Source organism: Magallana gigas, chromosome 9 (genome assembly GCF_963853765.1).
Source record: "Magallana gigas chromosome 9, xbMagGiga1.1, whole genome shotgun sequence".
Classification (NCBI taxonomy): domain Eukaryota; kingdom Metazoa; phylum Mollusca; class Bivalvia; order Ostreida; family Ostreidae; genus Magallana; species Magallana gigas.
Window position 1 is genome coordinate 44,336,897 of NC_088861.1, and position 19,138 is coordinate 44,356,034.

Genomic DNA, 19,138 nt, shown 5'->3' on the forward strand with positions numbered 1-19,138 from the left:
TTTTCTTGAATCCCTTCCCTAAATAAAGAATATTTATTTATTACCATATTAAATTCAGTTACCTCAGTTGTTTTCTTATGCCGAGAAACTGTAGTGTTTTATTCATCTTTGCAAACATAAGGCTTAATCATAGACAGCTATGTCACTGCTTAATCATTGACAGCTATGCCACTGCTTAATCAAAGATAACTATGTCACTGCTTAATCATAGATAGCTATGACACTGCTTTATCATAGAAAGCTGTGTCACTGCTTAATCATAGACAGCTATGTCACTGCTTAATCATTATCAGCTATGTCATTGTTTAATCATAGATAGCTATGTCACTGCTTAATCATTAGCAGCTACGCCACTGCTTAATCATATACAGCTATGTCACTGCTTATAGACAGCTATGTCACTGCTCATAGACATCTATGTCACTTCTTAATCATAGATAGCTATGTCACTGCTTTATCATAGCCAGCTACGTCACTTCTTAATCATAAATAGCTATTTTACTGTTTAATCATAGACAGTTATGTCACTGCATAATAATTAACAGCTATGTCACTGCTTAATCATAGATAGCTATGTCACTGCTTTATCATAGCCAGCTACGTCACTTCTTAATCATAAATAGCTATTTTACTGTTTAATCATTGACAATTATGTCACTGTTTAATCATTAACAGCTATGTCACTGCTTAATCATAGACAACTATGTCACTGCTTAATCATAGATATCTGTGTCACTGCTTAATCATAGACAGCTTTGTCACGCTTAATCATAGACAGCTATGTCACTGCTTAATCATAGACAGCTATGTGACTGCTAAATCATAGATAGCTATATCACTGCTTAATCATAGACAGCTATGTCACTGCTTAATCATAGACAGCTATGTCATTGTTTAATCATAGACAGCTATGTCACTGCTAAATCATTGATAGCTATGTCACTGCTTAATCATTAACAGCTATGTCACTGCTTAATCCTAGATATTTTTGTCACTGCTTAATCATAGACAGCTTTGTCACTGCTTAATCATAGACAGCTATGTCACTGTTTAATCATAGACAGCTATGTCACTGTTTAATCATAGACAGCTATGTCATTGCTTAATCATAGACAGCTATGTCACTGCTTAATCATAGACAGCTATGTCATTGTTTAATCATAGATAGCTATATGACTGCTAAATTATAAATAGCTATGTCACTGCTTAATCATAGACAGCTATGTCACTGCTTAATCCTAGATATCTTTGTCACTGCTTAATCATGGACAGCTTTGTCACTGCTTAATCATAGACAGCTATGTCACTGTTTAATCATAGACAGCTATGTCACTGTTTAATCATAGACAGCTATGTAACTGCCTAATTATAGATAGCTATGTCACTGCTTAATTATAGACAGCTATGTAACTGTTTAATCATATACAGCTATGTCATTGCTTAATCATTAACAGCTATGTCACTGCTTTATCATAAACAGCTTTGTCACTGAGTTCGAACATCAGCAGGAGAGTGTTCAACGTTCAATAAATGCTCAAATTGTCAGTTTTAAAGGCTCTGAGAACCATCTATAATAATCACACATTATAATAAAAATATGTAAAGAACATCTGCAATACTCATCTGAATACTTAAATTTTCCTGCAGGCAGCTATGTTGATAGCATCAGATAGAGTTACTCTCAGACTGATGAAGTCAAAAATTGACAACACAGTTCTTTTGGCGGTAATGTTTCATTCACGAGTGCAGAAAAAATACTATGCATTGATATTGCATTCCTTTAAAACTATAGACAAGTAAAATGGACACACTTAATATGGCCAGGTAGATTTTTTTTATTAAATAATGAGCAACTAAAATTTTAAATCTGAAATTAATATTATTAGTGTTATATTTATAGTAACTATATTATAATACTTATTATAAATTTAAAATATGATTAATCTTTATTTATCTATAAATATGTTTAATTATAAAAGATTTTCAGTTAATAGTTTTATAAAGACACGCCAATTTTAAAATTATATACTTTGTTCATCTGTAAAATAACCATTTATTTACTTATTTACAACACCCATTTTAGTCTGTCGACCCGACATTATTACAGAGTACTCGCACCAACCGAGATCAACATTCAATGGACCAATATTCAATGATAAGTACAATGTTGGTCCGATGTTGATCCAATGTCGTTCTACCAACAGCGAAATGTAGCCAAACTTACAACTACAAGCCAACGTTGGGCCAACCTAAGCATGCTATTTGGGAAAGGGGTTTAAATCATCATAAGTGGTCATGCTGTTTTGAAATAAACTGCATATTAATTTAGCTTTAATGAACGTTTGAATTCCCCGCCATTCACATAAGGCTGACATGATGTATAGTTGTTTTGAATGTAACACCAAAAATATTGATTATTTTAACGTAAAACCATTTATTCCGGTTTGGTAAACATATACAGCCCACAGAGTGTCTCTAATACTTGATATTGTCTAGCATTATGCACGTCAATCTAAATAGCATAATTATGCATTTTTAGTTAAGGAGGCTCAATGATCGAGGCCGTTTTTAAGATTGTATTTTTCTCCTTTAGACGAGGAGTTCTTCACATAGAAATAGAAAAATAACAAAATTTAAAAGGTAAAATATATCTATTTTTTAACTAAATAATAGTTTACGGAAAACAAATCAAATCTCAAAGTTTTAGGTAAATCTGATGCCCAATTGGTTCGAACATTTGGCCTCCTGGAAAAATTAAAGTTGCTAATTTAATTCCAATCAAAAAATCGAGTAAAATCTTTGTCATTGATTTGTAAATTAGGGGAAAGTCGACGGTCCCAAACAGATATTGTTTCGTATTTTCCGGAATTTGTAATTTAGTGCGAATATCATGATTTGCTAACACTAATACGATGTTAATGAAACAAACCGGAATAGATGGTGTAGATGATAACTGACTCATGTATACATTATACTTGGTTTTCTTTCCCTTTAAATTTTGATAACGATGTCCAGCTTGTCTTTGTTCTGGAATGAATTATATTGTTTTAAGGAGTAGAAAACTTGCATAAATAATTAAGTGGTGAAGACCTTGACCTCTGGTTGCGACCGAAACCTTGACTACAGCTGGGTATCATTACCACTTCAGGCTTGGTTGAGCTTACAGCTTGCTGTTGATCGTCGATGGAAATTACGATTAACTAACGGTATTGAAACAGTCAGTTAAAATAAGAAATATTGGGCAAATTCATATTTTATCAAAAAATAATCTTGAATTAATTGTCGATCTTTAGTTAAAGACTTCTATATGTAAATAGAGCTATCAGCATTTTAAAGTTCTCAAAACGTCTACTATCAATTCTGCTTTTAGAACTTGCTTTACTTGATAAAAGATACACAAACATATTTCTACAATTTGTTATGCAATTTAAGTCGAAATGCAAAATCTAAGAATTGAAATTAGCTTTTAAACTTAATTATTAATTTAAATAAACTCCTTATGAAGATTAGTTATGTTTTAGTGAATGAAGAGCTACCCTATTTGAAAACTTCCAATAAAAGCACCCCCCCCCCCAAAAAAAGCCCTTCATATACTGTAAAAACATTATATTTGGCGTGTGTTTTGTGAAAATTAGTTTTGAACAAGTTGGCGTGGATTTGAATTAGTGTATTTTTGAAAGCGACTATTCTTATACATATATGCATGACATTTGGAAATGTACTTGATTGAGCGGTTGCCGCGTTCCGCCAAAGGCGCTAAAAAGAATATACAGCCGAAGGTAGTACGCTTACAGTTAACCTTAAGCCCCGCCCTTTACTCTTATTGGCGTTTCCACAAAAGAAAATAATTTTATTCACCAAGTTCAACCGAAATAAATTATATTTCTGAACTGTTCTAAATGTTATATTATGCCTTCATAAATTTGTTTTGCTGCTTTGACTAGAACTATGGCTATGCAATTGTTAAAATTATATTAAGTGTTATGTGTTAATAGAGAAAAGTCAGTTTATGTGAGTGCAAAAATGTTTTTCATCTAAATGTCTAATAAAGAATGATATTTTGAAAAGTCATTAGATCATGTTTCGTCGGTACGTATACGCAATTATGTATAATATATCAAAATATTAGTACAAATTGTCATCCTTACAAACAAAACAGAAAACAATCAAGGACATGAATGACTTTTTATATTTGCATTGAAATAAATTAAAGGTATATGTGACGTATTTGGAGTAACATATTTGAACTAAGTTTGTGTAAAAATATACCGGTATATCAGACTTCTTAAAATTAGAAATTTCGAAAACTCGAGACCCGTAAAACAAGTTCTCTCTTTCGTTAATTGTCTCTAAACTTTGCTGCACGTCTGATGAATATAAATGTGGTCCGCTATTTATAACACCACTGCGCATGAAAGCGGGAAAACTCAGCATTGAAAACTCGATGGAAGAACGGGTTGCTATTAAAAATTAATCAAATCAAATAAGAATCACGTTTTCTCGTCTCTTAAATTAGATATTGTTTATATCAGATGATATTCGATGCATTATTATTCCGATAATCATTAATGTAGAACGAAATAAATTGTTAATTATGTGTAATAAAGATAAAACACGATATCATCGACACGTTGTTATTCTTATGTTCACCAATGTAAAACAACATGAATTGTTAGTTTTGTGTAGAGATGAAACACGATTTTAGCATCATCGACACGGTAAACGGAGTAAATACAACTCTCCCTGAGGGAGACATTCACTGTGAGAATGTATTTATTCTTTTTTTTTAAACATTTCTCTAAACGAAAATCCACTTGTGATTTATCTGTTTACTGGTACTGTACCAGTTATCGGCTAAGACCAGTTATCGGCTAAACTGAGAGTTCGGGTTTATAGCACGCGACATTCCAAGATTTTTTAATTCAGTCGTCTTTTTCGAATAAAGAAAAGTAAGTTTGCTTGAAAACTTTCTTGAATATGTTTTATACATGAGCTTAAACGATCATTGTTTACCGCTGATTTTACATCTTTGCACTTTCAGCAGTGGGGGAAGTGACGTAATAAGTTAAAAATAGAATATTACCTCTTTGTGATACGTTATTATATCCCTTCTTTGATTTGACATATAAAATCAATACATTTAACATGTATAAACAAAAGGAATTCACGAATTTCCGAGAGATTCGCAGCGCAATTGAACGCCTGATTGTACAATTATGTATTGAATAGTATACGTTTTGGTGTATTACCGTATGATAATAAACGAATTATTTGATGAGTTTTGTTTATAATGTATCATGACCCCGAATACTTAAGTCTGACCTCACAAGGGGCATAATTCAAACTACATTTAGCAGAGTATAAAATCAACATGAACACGGATTTTTAGAATGTTATTATCACGAAGCCGATAACTGGTACAGTAAATCGTAAAAACTCGGCAAAATCGGGGCTTGCTTAAAAGCACAAAACAAGATGTTTTGGGTTCTAAATAATGATATAAACTAACAGATTGATAAATAAGGAGTTCACTTTTTAAAGTATGTCAAGTTTTATCCAAAAATATCAAGAAATAAGGAATTACGAAAAGAAAACGTTAAATTTTAGCCGATAACTGGTACAGTGCCAGTATAGCTTTTAAAGTAAAGATACAAAACAAAAAGAAGACGAACCTGATTAGCAGAGCCCATTTAATGCCATGTTATTCAAATCTTTTGTATTTTTACTAACACGTAAGAATTTTAATTTATAATCAGCAACAAAATGACAATATAAACAGAGTAGACAACAAGAGGCTGTTTAATATTGAGAATTTGAGGTGAGATTATTACATTAGTCCACTTTCCAACACATTGAAGAAATGATCTTTTATTTGCTGTGCAGCTAAGATACATTTTCTTCTCTGTTCTATATCGAGTCCCATCTGTTCAAAGTCCGATTCAGTCATTGAACAAAACGCCTCCACGCAACCAACGCCATGTTCCACCAATATGTTTACAAATTCATCAAGTGCAAATTTTTTCATAGTTTGGCGAAAGATGTCTAAATTGTACCCTGCAATACAAGAGTTTTATGATAGATAAATTCTGGTGCATTAAATAATGAATGAGGTAATGCACAAATTACATACAAGCATTCGGATTTAAAATTGTGGACCTCTCCAACGACCTCAGCATTTGTTGGAGAGAGCATTATTTAAACAATTTAAAATCTAAATTGTATAGCTTTATTAAACTTTGAACCACTCCTCGGAGCCCATTAAGGGGCAGCATTTGTCCAAAAATCTAAGTTTTAACAACTTTGAATCTACACTTATTTAGGATGCTTGAATAATTATATCACGTAAGATAACGTCACAGTTTTCGAATATATGTATATATATATATATATATATATATATATATATACTTAAATAAATAAAACAGAATGCGACAGTCCAAATTAAATAAATTGTTTACTGTTAGCGCTTTCAGCCATGTCGGCTCTTCAGACACTTATACAAAATTAAAAACGTTTTTAATTTTGTATAACTGTCTGAAGAGCCGACATGGCTGAAAGCGCTAACAGTAAACAATTTATTTAATTTGGACTGTCGCATTCTGTTTTATTTATTTAAGTATTTTTGCTGTACCAAGGCTTTATTTATCTACATATATATATATATATATATATATATATATATATATATATATATATATATATATATATATATATATATATATATATATATATATATATATATCTATATTTACATGTACATGCTAATACACAGAATTGTTTGTACTTTAAGTTCACCTTGCATTGATACGGGCGCCTTTAACTCGGAGTTGGTATATTGTGGTGATGCACCCGAATATAGGCTGCGTCCTGAGTAGGCATATTGGGATGATGAAACAGGACATGGGGAGGACTCTGTGTGGGTATATCTGGGTAAGGAAAGAGAACGTTGGAAGGACTCTGTGTGGGTATTTCTGGGTAAGGGAAGAGAGCGTTGGAAGGACTCTGTGTGGGTATATCTGGGTAGGGAAATACGGTGTGGGAAGGTTCCGGGGTTGGGAGTTAGGGACTGAGCCATATGTGACTGCTTAGAGAAAACAGGCGAATCCTCTCCAAATACAAGAGCAAGAATCTGTAGAAGTCCAAACAGGTCCGACTGGGGCTGGAAAGTATTCAAAAAAGTCATTGGACATGTCAAATAAAATAAACATTTACATTAATTCAAAGAAAATCAATTTTTTATTGAACAATCTAGATAGAGGTAGACATTTTTTGATGTGGTTTTCTGGTTCTACACGAAGTTCTTTTTTTATCGCATCTGTAATGCTTTTACTTGATAACCAATTTGTATGGCACAAGAAATGACCAATGTCACAAAGACTAAGAAGTAAGTATATTCTTGAAAAACTGTCCTTTTTTAGATTCTCGAAACACACAATATATAAACAATTAAACTAAATGTACATCACTTAAACGATACTACATGTTGGATTGTAAAAAAAATTGTACATTCATAGTTACAGGCTTTTAGTTGGCCTATTATGGTTTATACATGGTCAATAAAATTCGTATGAGTTCCATTCCCCATTTGTTTACAGACCACGTATAAACTCAATTCCATTTAACAACAACACATATAAGATATACCATTTAACAAGAGCGTCGAGGACAAAAAGTTAACCAAACAACAAAAATTCACAAAGTTGGATGGGCGACAATTGAATGAATAATCAGAAGTTTACATAATATTATATGATTTAATTAAGAAAACGCCCATATATAGTATTGTCCTTTCTGATATATTTCATTTTATCAAATAAAATATACAACATGACTACTTTAAGTATTTTCCTATATTTTTATATAAAACTCCTCTTCTAAAAGAGATTAATACATTTTAGATATGACAACAGTCATGAAACCTTCTTCAGTGGATGATAAACCGCACAAGCGCAGAAATAACGATTTTCCCATTAATATGATACAATTCATGAGAAATTAAACCAATGTCCATACTTTTGTTCATTTTTGTAAATACTGTGTCCGAATTTTTCTTGAGCTATCCCTTAAATTTAAACCAAAAAATGCACGGCTGGACATTAAGAAGAGCGGGCGGAGTTGAACAATCTAAACTGAAAATAGTTTACAAATAAGCATCATAAGAATTTTCGTTTACTTATTATTTTACTCTCTCTCTCTTTCTCTCTCTCTCTCTCTCTCTCTCTCTCTCTCTCTCTCTCTCTGACTTACATATCGCCAGTCACGTAGGTAGGGTAGGTCTACTTTCCCGTTGGTGTCCACATTTCTCCCCGCCTTGATCTGCATTGTACTGTCGGGCTTGACAAACACCATGGGAGGGTTGTACGGATGTGTGTCCAGAATCCAAACACAAATAGGAATGTTGAAGGTAGTGCCTTTGGCAAAAAAAAGTTAAGGCAATTCACACAATCAATATTTATACGATTTTAACAAACAAAAAATAGTAAGAAATCAATGCATGTGTTCTACAAATGGTCATGAGTATAAACAAAATATCCTAATATGGAATATCTGAGTTTGAAATTATATTGATTGACTTGTCTATATATATTTTACATATTACAGGTAGTACGACTCAGTCATCGGAAATCGACTGCATGATAACTGAAAAGTGACTGATTGGCATATCTCTGCCATTTAACCATCTTTCAGTAACATTTCAGCTAACTTTAAATGGACTGAATTACAGAGCTTCATTATGTATTTATAGGTACCTTTATACGTAACAGGTATTGTGCCATCCAAATTCAATATGTTTTTTTCACTTCCATCATTAAAAACTGTTAACGAAATATTAAAGTTATACGTGTTTAAGTATGTAACGCTTAAGAATACATGCAATGTACATCTACGTATATAGAAATGATTTGCACAAAAATGAATGTTTAACAATAAATAACGTATATGAATATAATAGTACATAGTTTAATTCAAAATTATAAACATTATATGCTGTATTGAGCGTCACATTGTATATTTTATTAAAAAAGTTACTGTTTTAAAGTCAGCAATGTAAAGCATTGACCTACTAAACGAGTCTTGACTTGGCAATAAATCTTTAAAATAAGAAATGGCGTTTTTCACATCCCTCCAGGCGATGTCTGCGTATTCATACTGAATTGAAGTGAAGAAAACAGTGCATGAAAGATGACTGTTTGTATGCCGCGTATCTGTTCATTGCTTATAAATAAAACCGAATTAAATTACAGTTTAGTGAACAGTTATCAATCCATGAAGAATGACGATGTCTGCATGTTCATACTGTACACAAACAAGTCAAAAGTGCATGAGAGTATGTAATGGATTTTCTCTTTGCTCATTTTAAAATCATTTTAATTTAAATTGGTTTCAGAAATATTATATGAGTCTAAGAAGGGATCACTTATGTCGTTCTGGAATTTAAACACCCAGGATGATAATAATTTTTAAAAAATTTATGATTTTAGTATTTTGCTCGTTATAAAAGTATACATGAGCTATGAAGTATACAAGTGTAGAAATGTAGTCACATTACTTAAAGATTAAAAATAAAAAGTATGGGATAAAGCATATAAGTCGATGTATACATTAGCACACTATACCAGGTGCAAAAATGTGGGGTTTTTTTTGGCAGAAACTTTATCAGCTGATTTGGTAATGGTGAAATAAAGCAAATATATATGCACCATATTTAAATCGATGTGAATTTCAATTTTCAAATCATACAATAGTTGGATTACTTGTGGTCAAGAGTTACTTGATAGTGTGGCTCATTGCACTTTGAAACAGTTTCTCAATCCAGCAGATAATTACGTCTTTATTATGAAAAATAGCATGAATTATAATAAGCATAAAAGTGATATAGGCCAATAATATGCAATTTTGAATGAACAAATTATGAGTTTTATCATTTTATTAAGTAAATGTGAATACAAGCCCCAAGCGGATTCAAAAGTTTGATCTGCGATATTTAAAACCCAGATTTTTTATTTCTGCATTAGCTATGATGACATTCAAGAAAATGAATACAATGTAGATACAAACAATTTAACAATTTTAACAAATTTTTTTTCTAAATCGCTATCTAGTAACGTTGTGTATTTAAAACTTAAAGTTTTGTTGTAATGAGCTTTTAAGGGATATCTCTCGTCATATATCTAGAATGTATTATCAACTTAAAACATTTTCCTGACGTCGTCTTTTGTTTAACCGAGTTCAGTAAATATTTCATTGTCCTGCAACCCTCCAATAAGTAACCTGTAGCCGTCCAATAAGTTTCTACTGATTACCAGTAGATGACATACTGGACTGATGCAGACATTTGGGATGAGCACAAACTCTCAGAGCAATAGGAGAGAAAAGCACAACTTCTTGTTGATTCCTCCTATCTTACGGGAATTTATCAGCTTACCTTTGCAAACTGCACAAAATATCCACGAGAATCCAAATTAACAGATCGACAAACGAATGGAAATTTCTGGCGAAATCAAAAAAACTTATTGCTTGAATTTTAAAAACCAAAATTCACTAAGTTGGAATTGCTAGATTAACATCCTCCTTTTGTATAAAATTTGATCAGAAGAGATTTTTGATTTAAAACGGACATTCATATGTTCATGTATTAACAGTTTCACCATACAGAATTACACCACCCTCTACAATTGTTTATTGAAAAAATGACAAAATGGGTGAGGTTTTCAAAAAATGTTAACCTTTGCGCAAGCTTTTTCATGACGCAATGTGGACTAAATAGACTAATGCAATAAACATGTTTATCTAAACATGCTTCATCGTCTTGGCTTGTGTTACTATATTTAATATTTATTGTATTTGCATACCAAAATGCAAAACGATCTTAAAAACTGGTCATAAGCACTGAGGAGAAAAATGTTATTAGCCCAAATCAAATTGTACAATAGCTGACAGTATGGACATATTCGGCTTATAACCATTATATTAGAAATGCATGAAAAAATTGACCAAACCGTCACAACAACAACCAAAACCATCTATTGAAGAGAAGAAAAATTACAATGATAATAATAATAATAATAATAATAATAATAATAATAAACATAGAAAATACAAGGGTCTTTCATCTGAAAAGTGAAAAGACTAAAAAACATAAAGAATACAACAGGTATTTCACCTGAAATGTGCAAAGACCTAAAAACAAAAACAGGAAGAATTCAAAAGACCTTTTACCGGAAAGGTAGAAAGACCTATTTAGTGAAAGGACAATATTTGGTATGGTTAAATATCTGTCCCCAATTTTAACTGAATTTTAAAATATTATCATTTAAAAACCAAACCCTTATAAATCATAATACAACGGATGCCAAGCACTTTAATCTTTATTTTAGTCACCATTGCTGATTCGCTGTTTATCTATAACGTCATATAAATGATCCAATTCCCGCAAATTTGCAAACAAATGAAAATATTTCCATTTTTCCTCTATATTTTGCATTATGAAGTTTAGAGCGCAGGTCTATTCAAGTACGAATTTAACATATGTTTTTATTCATATAAATTTACAGATCATACTGTTAAATGGTACTTCTTTAAAGCAAGCCTGCGCTCGATGTTTCCTAGTCGAAAAGTCCTCGGAAAATAACCATATATTGCTACAAAACATCAATTTATCAAAATAAGACAATCTTCATGACATCATTTCTACATTATGACTTCACTGTGGTGAAAACCTTTTAGACACTTATTTTCGATTTGATTTCAACTATCTTCCGCCTTATTTTTAAAGCTCTTTATAAAAGCTCTTTATAAAACTTTAAAGAGACAGTACGGCGCATCTTATAAAAAACCCGACTTGAAAAAATGTTCCGTTCGGGTTCGTTATTTTTGTAGTACTCATGAATGTATAAACTTTAAGAAAATTACAAAGTTTTCCATTAAATAAATCAAATTATTTCATTGAAATTAATAATTACGTATAACCTATCACATAAATACATCGCAACGTGTTACAGGGTCAGCCTTCTATACTATTACGCATGCGTATTTACTGTAAACAAAACAGATGCAGGGCTGAAAGAAGAAAAATATTTATGATGTTACTATTCTTGTGAAAGAATGGATATTTAAGGAAAGACGATAAAGCGATAAAACTTATTTTCTTGACAATTTCCATCGTGATAAAAAAAAGTTGTCTGACATACCTTGCTCAATGCTTGCATCAAAACCTTATCAGCACTTGTCATCATGGGGTAAAATTCCTCTCTGTCTCAACAAATGGTAGTAAAGGTAGGTAGATACCAAAAAGAAACTCATTCATTATCAATAAAAATAGTTAAAAATCATAATTTATCAGAAAAGTGGTAACCTGATATAAAATATACTTTAAGCTTTTTTGTAAACTATTAATAACTAAGTTTTCAAAACTAAGTCGTTTTTACATTTATCACCTTTAGTATGTAGACAATGTAGACAGTTCTTTTTTTTCAAAGATTAAAAATATAATTTTAAAGGCAGATGAAGAATGCACAGATATTGGTGCACGTTTGAAAGAATTGGAAAGTTGAGACATTAGTCAAAGATGATCCATAGTTGAAAAAGAACGAAAGTTTATGAAAATCCAGTCAAAATTCACAAAATTAAATATAAAACAAACATAGCTTACGATCAATGAAATATAAACACATGAAATACATATGCCTTAAAAAATATATACCTATCATATAAAAAACATGAAATCTATTTAACTCTACAAAATACAAAGCCATTTGTCAAATTGTAATTCTTCATCGATGATAAACGGAATTTATTAAATTAAAAGAAATCAACATAATGATAACGTATTATTACAATCGATAAGTTTTCATTAAATGCAAGTAAACTACAGCACAACTAATTAATTATCAGATGATTGCAGTGTTTGTCAATTGTGTCTCAATGACAGGAAGAAACGAAATGAAGATCAAGTGATACTTTGATTATCGTTATCTAAATTACTGATTGTTTCATTAGCGAAGAACACAACCTGACTCTATCATGTAAAAAAAGTGTTAAAAACTTAGGTTGCTCTCTTGAATTCTACACAACATTGTCATCAAAAATATATACGGAAGTATGCCCAGTAGTTTTAAATTATGCAAACAAAATTACATACGAGACATGTACATGATACATTTACATATAGTAACAAGAATACACAAAAACGGCTGAAAAACAAAATAAATTTTTCATTTACAAATATGTATAATATGTACATACAATGTCACCTTCTTTTCAGCTCAACCCAGATGGTTGTGTTCTGAATTTCCTTCCTTTTTCTAGAAATACAAAGGCGTGTTCAAACACAAACAATAAAGAACTACTTAACATTATAATACAGGCAAAGAATTTCCTGAAGGACAATCACGCTCATCAAAACTCGATTCGCTTTAATTGTCTGATAGTACGAAGCGTTTAAGGAAGGAAATATCTATTTTAAAAAGTTTGGGTCAAAATTCTTACAAAACGAAATGTTTGCAGAAACATTTTGAAAATAACTATCTTTCTTCCGCAGTAATGGCAAACTTCTACAATAAACAAGTAGAGAAATATTGTCATCACGGAATTGTCTCTTTCTTGCAGATAATATTTGATGTATGATATATTGAAATAGCTTGTTATTTCCTTTGATATTCTGAGAAAAATTGTTGTGAGTATTGTGTTTATATATCTAGCACCTCAACTCCAATGGAAGAGTGCAATCATTCAAATTATCATAGTATACAGTTTCAACTGTCCATATAATGTGTATATAATGCTGATAATATGTATCAAATACCGTGTATTTATGCTTGTGCATTCGCGCACATAATTACTGTACAAGAAGTTGGACAATTTTGATGTGTTTTGACCTTTCATACTTGTGCATTTGCGTAAACTCACTGGCACAAGCCTTGTGTATAACTCTATGTCGTTTTTATATCTCTGCATTTGCGCCTACTGATTGTATAGAATTATATTTTTGTGATGTTTGTGCATTTGCGATTAACCACTACACAATAAGGCATTTTAGGGGCCGTCACGTAATGTTATTATGATTGATTTGTTATAAGGCAGCCCATTGGTAGCCTAAAATTACTGCGGCCAGTAACGACAAACCATAATAAAGTATCTAGTCCTAATCAATCCTTCTCAGTTTATTCATCAGATATCTTGGATAAATATATAGTACGCCAAATTAAAAATTATATACGTTGTTCATTTGTAAAATAACCATTTATTCACTTATGTATAGCACTCGTTTCAGTCCGTTGACCCGACATCGATACATTGTATTCGCGCCAACGGAGATCAATTTGATATTGGCCCAAAATTGGTACAATGTCCTTGCAACAACGTTGGTCCTATATTAGAACGATGTCAATGCACCAGCAGAAGTACAATGTTGGTCCAATGTTGATCCACCGTCGTTCTACCAACAGCGACATGTAGCCAACCTCACAACCACAAGCCAAAGTTCGGCCAACGTAAGCATGCTATCCTTTATGTATTTATTTTACAAAATAAATTTACCATTTTACGTAGGACACTTACATTTTCAACAAAATTTGCGACTCGGTGTGATTAAACTACGCAAGCGTTGAAAGTAGGAAATTGGTAATACATAGACGTCGATGCTAATGCATTAGCCACTCGGGAATACATCTTGAATCAAACTTACGATTTGTTAATGGCATATATCTATTTCAACAAATAGACATCCATCATTTTTTTTTCACACAAGATTACATAAAAATGAAAAGAAAACATCTACAGTAAATTTCTTTATTTTGAAAAGGAGGTATATCAAGCAGTTTTATTTCTATCCCTCAAATAATAATTCAAATTTGACAAGTGCTTTTAAAACTCCAAATTCTCTGATCTGCCGTGTCAATGAATTATATTTTGATATATGTAATAGATAGAATTACTTTTTAATGCTCTTAATTTCAATTAAATATTAAAGTTATTGGCAATGAGCTACTATACAAAAAAATAACTCATATCACCAATAGGCAAACAAAAAAAAAGCAAAAATTCACAATACACAAATACACAATTTGCATTTAGTTAAAAATATGTTATATTAACGAACTTCCAATATATGGCGTCGGTGCCACACACAGTAGTAGACTATGCACTTGCATAAGGTATGACTGTATATAAAAAACTCCATATCTATCTATGTTTAAATCTAGAAATACTACAGACAGTTACCACCAGTTACCACCAAAAATGCTCATACATTTCTCTATAGTAGTCTGTATTTTAAACAATTTTATTATTCTCACATAAAAGATATTTGAAATACTTTGTAATGAATGAAATACAAATTAATAGTTTTTCCAGAACATGAAATAAGTTTCTTACCGTAAATAATGCAAGGTATCACTCACACAGGTATCACACCTTAACACTCTCAAGGGTGTTAGCGAAGTAGGACTCCGTATAAACTTGTTAAACTAGTTTAACAGGTCGGGGAAACTATTTTCTGTGACGTCGGAATAAATTTTCATATTAAATGAGGCATAGACGTAATCGACAAACTGACCAATCAGCTGAATGACATTCATGCGTTGAAATGCATCATGGGTTATACTAAAAATACTACGTTTAAAAAATGCTACTTTTTCTAATTTCTTTTGGAAAGGCATATTTAATTTGTTCAAGCATTTTGTACACTTAAAAAATTTACATCGTCATCTACTATTTCCATGCTTACATTCACAAACACTCATTTTACAATGGTAAAAGTTTGGGTTGATCTAATGCATGTATAAGTCTAGTTGTTGATAAAAACCTTTCTGCAAGCGCTGAATTTTACTGAAGACAGATTTCACGTGATTTCTTTGTCCTAAACATTCGACTCGGAGGTGTTCGTACATTGTCAGACATTCAAAAAACCTCATGTGGCCATTTAAAGCCTAAGTATAAATGGTTACGAGATGCGTGTTTGGTGCGTACTCTTGATATTAATCCATGTATTCTTTTTGAGAGTACTTACAGTTAGTGTATGCATCTACTCGGACATACGGCATTCCATTAGAGCGAGTATATACAATGCATTACATATGTACAATGATCAATGTACATGCGTATTGATTATTACTATTGTGTAATATAAATGTCATACAACAATAAACATGTATCAAAATGAATTCAGTTTTAAATTCTAGTAAACAAATAGCACTACAACAGCGAAAAACGCAAAAATTTACGAAAATCAAATACTGGAATTTTATGACTTGTGAGGTATTTCAACGTACTATTTAATATAATATAAATATTTAAACATAATCTCTAAAACAGGAACTTTCGCTGAACAGAAGCTCTATAAATAGAATAAACACAGGTAAAAAATACGGTACGCGATTCGCGCAAATAACATATTTTTTACCATTACATATAAAATGTCACAATGAATTTATAAAGTATAGGAACCATGTTGTTTAAACGAACTGCATGCGCTTTGTTGTGATGCCGACTCTATGAATAGCTAGAGGGATATTCACTGCTATCGTGCTATGGTATCACATTACAGTTACAAATAGGTCACTAATTCGCCTTAACAAAAAATCAAAAAGTGTAACACTACATAAAAGGTTACTAGTACTTTAACAACCTGGTAAATGTTTTAGATCTTTAGTAAAATACGTATCTTGATGTGACGTCATGTTGGTCAAAAGAATTTCTACCATTTTCACCCTCGTCGGAACAATTTAACCAGTTCAGTAATATATATTTCTATGTACTTTCCATTCCAAACTACTATACAGTTGTAAATTGTTATACTTGGTAAAAATCTCGTAAGTTGTTAGAAGTTCTGTTCAAACCATTTGTATATGTTTATGTAATAAAATATTTTCAAACCTAACCTCGTCGCAATCAATATTGTTTTAGATTTGTGAATACAAAAGAAAATTGTGTTTGGAAATATGATTCCAATGATAATTTATATTTACTGGCGCTCGTGTAAGTAACTTACTACTGCATATATGGTTTCAAGATTTTCGTGAACTAATATTTGAACGAAATGTCAGTAATAAAGTATTGCTGTGCTGTTATCGTGAAAGTTGAGAAAACAATCCTATCCTACATCCAGTATCCTTCATCTTACCCTGCAAATAACATCAATCATATCCTACCCTGTCCTATCCCATACCGTCCAAATATAGGAAAAAAAGTTTAATGAAACGAAATTCGAGAAAAAAAATGATTTTATCAACTAATGCAGTTCCTTAAAACGACTACTCAAAACATAAAAAAAAGAAAATTCTTCGAACGGGATAAGTTATTTATTAAAACCAGATAAATAACCTCAGTGTATTTAGTGACCTATTTTTTTTTACATACATTTTTATCATCTTATTTTCCTTATCACATGATAACCGGGTTAAATTAACGGTAATGGGCCGACTTGTTTGGTTTTAAATATGAACACGATCTGGAAATTATGATTTTTTGGGAGTCACTAAAAAGATTCTATTTGTAGTTAAACCATTCAGAGTTGTTTTAAAAATATAAATTCATACGCATATATTGCAAGCTTACATTTAATTAATTTGATCAGTTTAATATTTGACAAAAACATACGTCCCTGTTGTCAGGCATCTATGAAACTTTAAAAGTATGGATTCAATTGAATGTGTGCCATTTTGTAGGCTTTTAATTAGTTAAAGATAGATTATCTATTATACATTAATCATATGTGACATTGAATTCTCACAGTAACTCCATACTAGCGTGCGAATTGCTGAAGAGTGCGCCTCAATGTTCTGCACCTTTTTGTTTTAAATTGTTAAAGAAATTAAATTGACGTTTTAAATGCATTGGTACGTTAGCTTTAGTTTCGCGAAATCGCTTTGAAATTTATACTCGAACCTGATTTGCTACAGCATGCAAGATAGAATAGGATATGATATAATTTAACTTTTCTTTTTCCATCATATATCGTGCATCTTATCATATCCTTGTCAACTTTTATGATGGCAAAAGGTAAGATAAGCCGATGTTTTTATTGAGATTGCTTCAACTATTCATTGTAAATTGATCTCAAGAAAACTATAAATAATTAAATTAATTTCAATAGTATGATTAGTATATCAATCTGTAAGATATATTTTTAATTAAGTCATATTTATTTCTAAAACTTTCTTATTTAGTCAAATTTATTTTCAAAACTATCATTATCATTTTACAATAGTAAAATCAGTTAAAGATATCAAACTTTTGGTTATGCTCTAGAAGACACAATAAAAACAAGGCAAAATTAGTAATTATTTTTATTTCAAATGCAATTAATACAATCAAAGTCACTTCTTCACTTAAGTGTTTTCCCAAAGAGATGAATTATTAACTATTAAATTTATATCTGAAATTCAAAAACACGATAACGTCCTTGAAATAGTTATAAAAACTGAGAAAACAAATGATTTAATAAAAAAAAATTAGATCTATCGATGCATAAAAGTTTAAAAACTTGTGTACAGTTTCTAACCGTATTTGTGTTTTCATTAAAAATTACAATTAATGTAAATTTTGTGTGTTCTGATTAATTTTGAGTTGCCAATATCGAATTTTTTTTACTTTTGTTATATTATCACCATATTTGTTAGACATAGTGTAGCAAAAATTTAAATCAGTTGGAACTTTAAATATATTCCTGTATATCTGTGAATAATTCAAATTCTAAAAATGCACAGATAACCTCTCGCGCACGGCCAAATATTATATTTTGCTAACAAAAAAACCATAAAATATCAAACTTAATGTGTGTTTTTTTTAAATGGTCTAAAACTAAACAATACTGAAACCTCAAATTGAATATTTACATGATTATCTTTGTTCGAAATAAAGACGGGATATACTGTTAGTCTTCATAAAAATTGACTAAAAATATTTACGTCGCCGGACGTGACTGATCCATAAATATGATAACAGTATTGATTTAACTCGGGAAAACACAGAAGCAAACTGTAAAAATAAACGATAATGCAAATAATATGCCAATAGTTATTTATACATTTCTGTTTAAATGTACTTGATTTTTTTGCGGGGGGGGGGGGGTGGCGAAACTGTGTTTTGGGCGTTGAACAACCCAAACGAAAATATATTATCAGTTAATATTTGTTCA

The 19,138-nt window shown here is 31.1% G+C and overlaps 1 protein-coding gene across 2 annotated transcripts; it reads right to left on the minus strand.

Annotated features, from left to right (window-relative positions):
• Positions 1-5,783: 5,783 nt before the first annotated feature.
• LOC105329131 (tumor susceptibility gene 101 protein) lies at positions 5,784-13,326 on the minus strand. 2 transcript variants are annotated; one of them, XM_066070744.1, is made up of 7 exons: positions 13,246-13,326; positions 12,192-12,252; positions 9,066-9,150; positions 8,751-8,816; positions 8,248-8,411; positions 6,850-7,159; positions 5,784-6,054 (listed from the first exon to the last, which is right to left on the minus strand). In XM_066070744.1, exons 2-7 carry the CDS (start codon positions 12,234-12,236, stop codon positions 5,828-5,830), a joined length of 897 nt encoding a protein of 298 aa, XP_065926816.1. In that variant the 5' UTR covers positions 12,237-12,252; positions 13,246-13,326; the 3' UTR covers positions 5,784-5,827. The 2 variants fall into 2 exon arrangements, with proteins under 2 accessions (XP_065926816.1, XP_065926815.1); XM_066070743.1 differs by having other exon boundaries at positions 6,796-7,159; positions 13,246-13,308.
• Positions 13,327-19,138: the final 5,812 nt, after the last annotated feature.

Excerpts from the sequence above, each read along its gene's own strand:
- LOC105329131 (XM_066070743.1), bottom strand. The coding sequence starts at position 12,236 with ATGATGACAAGTGCTGATAAGGTTTTGATGCAAGCATTGAGCAAG. Across the intron at positions 7,160-8,247 it reads ACCTACGTGACTGGCGATAT|CCCCAGTCGGACCTGTTTGG; the intron begins GTAAGTCAGAGA and ends AATACTTTCCAG. Across the intron at positions 6,055-6,795 it reads GGCGCCCGTATCAATGCAAG|GGTACAATTTAGACATCTTT; the intron begins GTGAACTTAAAG and ends CTTGTATTGCAG.